At 38.5% G+C, this 9,079-nt stretch overlaps 1 protein-coding gene across 3 annotated transcripts in view; it reads right to left on the minus strand.

The window, feature by feature from the left end:
• The window catches only part of LOC135463112 (phosphatidylinositol 4-phosphate 5-kinase type-1 alpha-like), a 66,041-nt gene extending 60,123 nt beyond the window's left edge, over positions 1–5,918 (minus strand). For all 3 annotated transcript variants that reach the window (XM_064740433.1, XM_064740434.1, XM_064740432.1), the window contains exons 1-3: positions 5,685–5,918; positions 3,019–3,059; positions 1,786–1,917 (exon numbers count right to left, since the gene is read on the minus strand). In XM_064740433.1, the coding sequence (XP_064596503.1) occupies positions 1,786–1,917; positions 3,019–3,059; positions 5,685–5,742 (231 nt within the window). In that variant the 5' untranslated portion in view covers positions 5,743–5,918. The remainder of the gene's footprint in view (positions 1–1,785; positions 1,918–3,018; positions 3,060–5,684) is intronic.
• Positions 5,919–9,079: the final 3,161 nt, after the last annotated feature.

Here is a 9,079-nt window from a genome sequence, read left to right on the forward strand (position 1 = left end):
AAACATATTTTAATTCTCTTTTACGTCTTTCTTCCAGGAATCCCGAAAATTCCTGGCATATTTTAGGAATTATTTTCTTACCATTACAGATTACTGTTACAGAGACGAGTGGCATTTACCATAAATTTGCCTTTGTAAATGTGTATACATGTTGACAAAGGGAAGAGATATTTCCATAACACGTTTCAAATCTAATTCATCACCAATACAGTCAAGGGATTTGTGAAATGTGTGTTTTATTTTATTTCCTAACATGCAGTTTAAATTTGTGCCCTGACATATACAAAAACAACAACAACAAAAAACTTCTCAAACTTGATCTGAAGGACTGGGGGAAGGAATTGACTCTACATGCAGGCCCTAGCAGTCAGTCTGGAAATGAAGTCGCCTGCAGCTGTGATGTCAGCAATGATATGTGAGGCACTGATCTCGTTAAGCTGGAAAATTCAGCTTTGATGCCACTCCAAAAATTTTCAAACACAGACAGAAAATATGCATGAAATAGAGGAGTCATTTTTGAGATTTTTATAACTTTTCATTTGTTAAGCATAATTTTCTGTCGTTCAGAATCTGTTTTCATGAATTCTTCAGGAGTATTTTGCTGCAAGTCTACCTTGTAAGAGACACTTCAGATCTACCAGGTCAATTTGCAAATATCCATGTACATCTAAGAAAAAGCACATTTTCAACCTATTCTGATTGCCATACACAATTCAGAACTGTGAAAAACATCAATCCCTGCGCTCCAGACGTTGTTTTGACAGAAACATCATGCTGTTAAGTTTGCCGTGAAATCTCACTCAAACCATTTTAACTGCTTTACTTCATTTGAAAAAAAAAAAGGTGCATTTCCTGACGACAGATATTTTGATAAGTTATATACCAAGTTGCACAAACTTAAAATTCACGTCCATTTACAATGCCTGATTATCTCCCTTGATTAACCTTACACAACTCTACATTTTTCTGTGCACGCCCACCATTGGGCAAAGGTAAGAGATTCCAACGTAAGGTTTTTGTTACACATTTATGAACATGCACATGTAAATCTATTCTGAAATAATAAACTATCCATCCCCATGTCCTTCTAGAAGAGAAGACATAACAACCAAAAGAGGAAAATCTTTTATTGTACAAGTTGTATCAGGTGTTGCATAACTTTGTTAAAATGCTGGGGACAGTTGTTTAAAAGTATATTTAAGATAAGCCAGGCTTAAATCTTATAACTAGTCTCACCCCAATGCAAAATAAATGGCACTCTGGACTCGTGTTAATACCAGGCTTAAGTCCTTAAAATACACTTTTGAACAACTTGACCCTGAGGAATAGCAATACAAATCCTACCGCATGTAACCCACTGCACTAACAACAACCGAACAGTAACCAGTAGGTCAAGTGGTGTGTGTCTCTTCTCCTGTAAATCACACTGGGAAGTGTACACACAAAAGAAAAAAAGGCAAAAAGGTGTGTGTGCACAAGGGCAAGAGTTTTTCAAAAATGGCAGCACAGGTAAATTTTTCAGGTGATCTGACTAAACGAGTGCACACACATACCCATGCACCTTTAATTTCGCATCTTGTGAACGGAGCTGGCTGCAATTCAGCTTAGGGCTAAATCCAGAATTACTTTTTTCAGCCAACACAGCAGCCTGTACGGGAAAACCTCAGTGCTTGAAACATTAATGTAGGTCAATGATGTGGTTGGATACTGAGAACATCGTGTTTACTCTAGTGCAGTGTCTCACACAGGATCCGATTCTAATACGACCGGTTATTGATGACATACCTTTTTGTAGGTGACCTGGCCAGATTCATCCACCCTTCTGTGACCAATTTTCTTCTCCTTGTCATGACGATCGCGGAAACTCTGCGGACCAGGTGTCTTCGGGCCTTGACTCGTCCCTGCTGCATTGATAGCCTGTAGTGAGAGAGAAAAAAAAATATATATATATATATACACATATATAAATTAAAATTTCTGGCTACTGAATTCTTTGTTGATTTCGGCTATTCTGAAAAAACAAAAATTTGACTGGATTTGCGCTGATTAATTTTTTTGTCAAAAATTTCCACTTACTGCACTTCACCTGAAGTTTAGCATTTTTCAATTGTCACAGTTTGCTTGATTCTGCCTGACTGACTCAACTAAAAAGAGTTTTTTATGAACTTTGATTAATTTCTCATCAGAAAGACTGAAGTGTTAGCATCAAAAGTATCTTTCAGGATTTATGTGCTTCTGAAAGTGTATTTTTAGACACCCAACTTTTGGTGAAATATAATGGCCTTTTTAAATCCTGTTTTTGGGTTCGTTTTTTGAGGGGGAGGGGGGGTTATGGTGTCTCCTTGTAGAAATCAAAGTATACAGCGCTGCCTCACTGTGACAACATTCTAATGGCACCAGGCATGACACTGATTAATCCTATACTCTGATTGCCACTCAAAGAACTCAGAACTTTTGCAGACTTAACTCAGTCTCACATGTAGTGTGGACACTCCAGACCACCTCAAGTAATAGTCACGGCACCGTGCTTACAAACTCTGTTGATTTCTTTGATTGATGTACGCCGTACATACAGCGGCAGACGATACGGGCATCAAGATACAGACATAAATTCAAGTGCCCGATGACATGCCCTTTCTTATCCAGCTCTTGCTTACTCTTCTCTTTTACTGGTAATTAAATAACATAACCTTACATTTGTCTTGTGGCAATGCTTTGGAAAAGGAATAAAACTAATGCCAATATGCCACCTGTCGGTGTGTAAATTTGAAGACTTGGAGCTGATATCTCCGATATAAGTCAAATTTTAAAACCTTGTCACAAGGCTTAACTTTTGGTGACTGAAGTCAAAATTTTGAAACTTTTATCTTCACATTGTTGAGGTGGCCAAAGTTTAAATTTCTCAAAATAATGGTCAAACAATGAGTGATGTATAAAATCGTATTTCAAATTTTGGCTGAAGTCAAAATTGCCTTCCCGGAATGGGCCCCTGTATGTACATGTATATGTAATACTTACATTTGTGTCCAATGGCTCTGGCTTCATCCTAGGAGGGCGGCCTACAAACAGCAAAGTATGCATACAGATACATGTGTGAAGCCATCAATTTCCCATTACTGACCTGTGAGCTTCCAAAATCTTTTTTTGTGTGTTGTATTATGGACACACTATATAATTAGAGAACAAGTCCAATAAATGAGAAATTTCTTATATCCATGCCCTTTTTTTTGCATGATTCAGTTAGGGGTGTGTATTAAGCTCTCGCTGTTTTAGCATTAAGTCATGAAGTTTGTACACATACCTTATGAACTTATTTATTTATTAACTTAACTCATGAAATGGTTTTCCTCACCCTGTGACCCATACACACACACAAAACTCTTACGCAGTAGCGCAGCATAAAACACTCATCAAATGAAATAAATCAATAAACACTGTCAGAAACTGATTTTGTCACGTACAATAAATAAGCCCTTCTATTTGTTGTTAATCAGACCTTTTACTGGCAGTTAAGACGGTGTCAATGATTGTCATCTTTCCCAAAGACCCACCATAATCCTTCAACCTTTTTGCATGTTTAAAAGGTTTTCATTCAAACATATTCTGAATGCATTACTCTGTGTTAACTCATAAAATTATACTTTTTGTGAAACCCAAAACTGGCCAATCCAACCGACATAGTTTTGTTTTCAAAATCAAATAAATAATGCACATAAATTGCACTGACAGTTGCTCTTTCATATGTGAAAAGGTTGAGGAATTAGGGTCGGTCTACATGTAGAAATGGTTGTAGTCTGCACCTTCAAATTAATTAGTGTACATGTACTGTTTTCTGCTCCCTCTACAATTACAAACACTGTGGGATTTCACTAGGTCAATGAACACATGAAACTTTCTCTGATTTCCTCAAAGAAAATACATCCGGCCAGTCTACAAGTTAATCTACAAAGATTATTTCAAGCAGTAATGTAGGATTTATTAATAAGGGCTCATATACAGAGCAGTGGCAGTGTCACTATGTTGTACACGTAATGCTGCACGTTAACTTTGGGGCATAATGTCAGCAATATTTCAGTAATAACCCATGATACTCAGTGGAACAGTCTGCTAGCAGATTGATCTCAATGCCACAGTGCTTATGTGCTGTCTAAGTGGTGGGTCTCCCATCACACCCTTTTTGAAAGACAAAGACATTAACTGTATACTGATACTTAACAGTGCAACTGATACTTTCCAACATCATGGTATTGTTATTGGTGGCACAGCATGTTTGGCTTCCACTTGAATCAGCTCGAAACTTTTGCAAAGTTGCCATGCAGCCACATGGAAACCAAATAAAATTACCCCACACGACCATAAATTTGGCCCATGACTAACTTTTCCTGATTCTCAGAGTTTTAGAAATGTGTTTTGAGGTTTGTTTTAAACACGGGATGATGTTCTACTGGAAAATTGTTAGTTTCAGCACCAAAAATAATATTTTGGGGCATCTGCCTCTAAAATGCACTTTTGTGGGCGAAATTTGAAGTCATTTTAGTCTGTGGTTACCCAACTCCTTCAATTCTCTGCGAGGTTTACACAGTGCCACATAGGTTTACTGGTATGGGTAATCATTCTGTACACGGTACTTATACACTGCAGTCATCCCTAGCTTCATCTTCTGCCTCTTTGCTTCTCATACGCACGAAATCATAGATCTGAGTTAAATTGATGTTGGTAAATGTACTAAGGAATGACTGGCATCAGGTTGAGCAGATCTATTCACTTTCAGGATAGTTCTAGAAAATGTAGACTTATGACTATAGAAAATTTTTTTTTAAAAAACTGGTCATCATAATCGTAGGTTTATTTGAATTGCAGTCATGAATAAACAGTCACCATTTCTGAGGACATGCACGTTAGGCAACACCAGGTGGGGGCTCTCGCAAACTAATGCAGGTAAAAGGTGTGATTTTAGGGTAGTTCCAAGACGGAATATACATCTTGTATATCGGATCTGTTGACTCAATGGTGCCACTGGCGCCTACTGTAAAATCGCATACTTTAGCTTCAGTGGTTTGAAAGAGTCTCCACTTTGTCTCGTCTAAATCTGTGTGAACTTGTGAGACCCTTAAATTGCTGACTGCACTGACTTATTCATGACGGCAAGACATGTTAAGAGATTCTCTCATAAATCAGGGTTGTATTGAATTGAATGAGCTGCAGTGTCTGGCCATGCGCCGTGTCAATACTTCTCCCACTCTTTTATGTTCAGTGCCGAATGAGGAATTGCAAGACGCATGCATGTAATTTGAAGCCAATAAGCTTGGAATCACATCCAAGCTTAAGCCACCCATCCAGGGCGCATTTCAACCTTTTACTTTATTGTTAACATCATACTAGACAGATAAGTTTTAGATGGGAAATCTGTAATTTTGTTCGGTCGAATTCTAAATGACATGAACTAAAGCTATGTCGTGTCAAGCGTGCACATCTGTCAAAGCAAGATCAATGTGATTTTGTGGGAGACCAGAAAATCAACACTTCCTGATCGCCGAATGAAAATTCTCAATTCCGACATCAATTCAAGATTACAGTAAAAGCGGCCCATCATTCAACATCACAGATATATAAACTTGTGAATACACCTCGTAAGTCTTCGGTGTCATGTAAATCAACGACAAGAATACGAAAGACTTTTCTACCACTTTCTCCTCTGTGAGTCGGATCTTCAGACACTGGGGTTCGCACTTCCGCCGCCATTTTTCGTCGAAAAGCTTGAAAATCTAGTTTCTAGAGGCTCTTCAAGGGACTTTCCGACTGAAGCTACATCTGTGTGATTAGGGAACCTTACGCCGAAAAATTAAAAATCCCCATTAAAGGTACAATATTCTTTTAAATACATGAACATAAGCGATTTCCCCTGTCGCAATCTTCTCCTCTTCTGCGCAGGCGTATGATCTATATCCTTCCCGAACCCACAGCGCCATCATTAAAATATGTAAGGGTACATAACTCGTCCAAGTTGACAAGTTAGGCGAGGTGCCCACCGAGGTATTCAAGCTTTGTAAGTCTATTAAAACAGCCTCTTAGGTTAAACCTTGAGTAAATTTAACAGTTTTAAAGGTATTGCAGTTAAGAAACTATCAGATGCCGATCGAACATTTCTAGAGTGAGACTTAGAACAATTACATGAGGTAACTTCAATCAGGTTTGGAACTGGTTTACATGTAAATTTTGTCCAGATGTTGTTTTGGGGAGACGGAAATCAAAATGTCATACAGGGCTCCTGTGGTACAGCCCTTCAACACTAAAGATCGAAAGGAGCAATTACATTATCTGAAAAACAAGATAAAATATAAAAAAGACTTAAAACCAGAGCAACGACCGACAGTGTGATACCTGGCCTATGGCCGAACATAACCAGTGAAATACGGCGCCTCCTGTCAATTTAACTCAGTCAGCATTTTATTCTAACCCTTCATGTAAATGCCGAAATAGTACCAAATTGCACCCCGCTAGCTCCATGGCTTAAGCAGAATTAGGTTAAAAAAAGGGGTGCAGTGATGATCATTGCAATTTATTAGATGTCACTGGCCCAGGGTGGAGTTACTCAGAACCCTGTGTTCATCACATTTAACATGCCATAACATTAAAACATTGCAGACAGACCAAGAATGAAAATGATACTTCCATACAAGTGTAAATACATCATACACAGGCGGAATGTATCACATCAAGTTACATTGGTGAAGCAATACTCTCAAAGGGTCGTCCGAAAAGGGATTGTTTTTGTTTTTGAACAAAGAAAAGTTTCAATTAATGCGCTTTGGTGAACCACCTCTTGGCATGACTATATATTGTCTTTGCGCAATAACATTATAAGTGAGATACAACACATGTTTCATAAATATACTTGCAATATATTTTGTTATTTTCAGCTAATGAATGTCTGTTTTTACCTAGATTTTGATCATAATGATATTTTTAGTATATTCAAAAATATTATCATAAATCAAAAAAAAATCATTAGACATGAAACACAACAACAACAAAAAAAGGTTTACAAGTATTCAGCTTTGACCCCACTGTTTCCGCATTTTTACTCTATTTAAGTGCAATAAGCTGTGTCATAAACAATTGTCGAAACTTACTCAGTTGTTCTAGAAGGGTAAAGCAAGGTTGCCAATTATATCTTCTAACATCTTTGTACCATGTTTCGAGCTCATCAATTCTGCAATCAGAGCTAGCAGCAAATGACACCAATTGCGTTTACCTTCGGTAAAGAAAAAATTGAAGCCACTTATTTTGCAGAAGACTCTACGTCCTGTAGCTCTTGATTCTGTTTCAAATGGAATTCAACTTTATGACAGTCAGCGAATTTTAAGATGAGAGCATTAACATAGGCCTATAACAGTTCAAAATAATCTCAACCTTCTTTCTTTATTTTGAGGGGAGGGGAATGTAGAATAAAAATGGCTCTAAAGTGCAGTTTTCCAAAGGCCCGAGAGGTTCGTCTGGAACTTAAGAAACCTACCTTCAGTGCTTACAGCAAAGTTAATAGCTGTCGTCGTGGGGAAGATCGAATGGGGAGCACTGCGTTAATCTAGGAAAAATCTGGGACCCAACCCCCCCCCCCCCCCGCTCCCCCCACGACTTCCCGCGTGGATCCACCAATGTTCAAAGTATATTGCTCTTTCCACACTGACTTTTTCACTCTGTATACAATGTATTAGAAACGGGCCCAGGGACATAGTTTCGAGCCTCCGGGTTTCTCATAGGGAACAGGGGGTGACACATTACATGGAGCTAGATGGGCGAAATGCATGGGAAGTAATAAATGTGAAGGCTAGATGCATTTTGATTAATTTTCCAGCAATAATTTCTTACCTGAAAGTTATATTTTTCATTTTTTTACGCTAAAATTGCCTTCATTGTCTATCTCTCCTATATGTTAAATTCACTTCGTTTTTACCGCCAGTACTCTAGTCACGTGACCAAAGAGTGTGCTGATGACTGCAAGGCTCAGAGCAGTTGCGACAAATCTGGTGAAATCTGGCTTCTTGTCAATTTACCTCAGTTGGGAGGGTTGTTCAAATTGTTTATGAAAATCACTGCATAACAGGAAATAATTAACTTGCACTATTTTAGAAGAAACGTACGTCAGTATAACATAAGATTCCTGACTAAACGCGCACAAGCCCTTATCACCAACTGTCGATTGGAAGTCGGGTAGCGAGATATAACAGCGCTATATTAAATACGTGTTGCGAGATTTATTTCTGTATTTATTTATTAATCTTTAAAAAAATTTTTGGCATGTCTCTTTTACGACTGTGTACACAAAGCTGGTCAGCGCAGCCAATTACCCACTTAATAGACCACTAAATAGATCCTCGTTATAGTTTTCAAAAGTGACAAAGTGAAAACAGTGAGAAAATGGTGACCGGCATGCACCAATATACATATCTTCTTTAGTCGACTGATTAATTGGTTTTCAATCATATACTCATGTTTATTTATTTGATTGGTGTTTTACACCGTACCCAAGAATATTTCACTTATACGACGGCGGCCAGCTTTATGGTGGGAGGAAACCGGAAACCCACGACCATCCGCACGTTGCTGGCAGACCTTCCCACGTTCGACCGGAGAGGAAGTCAACATGAGCTAGACTTGAACTCACACCGACCGCATTGGCGAGAGGATTCTGGGTCATCACGCTGCGCTAGCGCGCTAACCAACTGAGCCACGAAGGCCCTCATATAGTCAGGAACACTTCACCTATATTCGATGGCGTGATATACGCGGTCGTTGTCTATAGTGGGTCAGAGGAGCTATACTATAGCTTTTTAATCGCTATAGGACATGCACTTGAAGTGCCGGTTCAAGTCTGACCTCGGATAGCGAATAATTATACTGTCATAAGGGCAAACATTTTATCATATCCAGAATCGTTCAAAAATATTTAATTTTTACAAGTTACTTACTCAGGGTAATAAGGCCTTATCATTGGTCGAATAATGACTCCGTTAACGGAAAGAAGCGAAATGCCACTTTACATTGCTTTATGTTGAAATGGAATTCGTTTTCTTTTCAT

The sequence above is a fragment of the Liolophura sinensis genome, chromosome 2 (genome assembly GCF_032854445.1).
Source record: "Liolophura sinensis isolate JHLJ2023 chromosome 2, CUHK_Ljap_v2, whole genome shotgun sequence".
In the NCBI taxonomy this organism is placed as follows: Eukaryota; Metazoa; Mollusca; class Polyplacophora; order Chitonida; family Chitonidae; genus Liolophura; species Liolophura sinensis.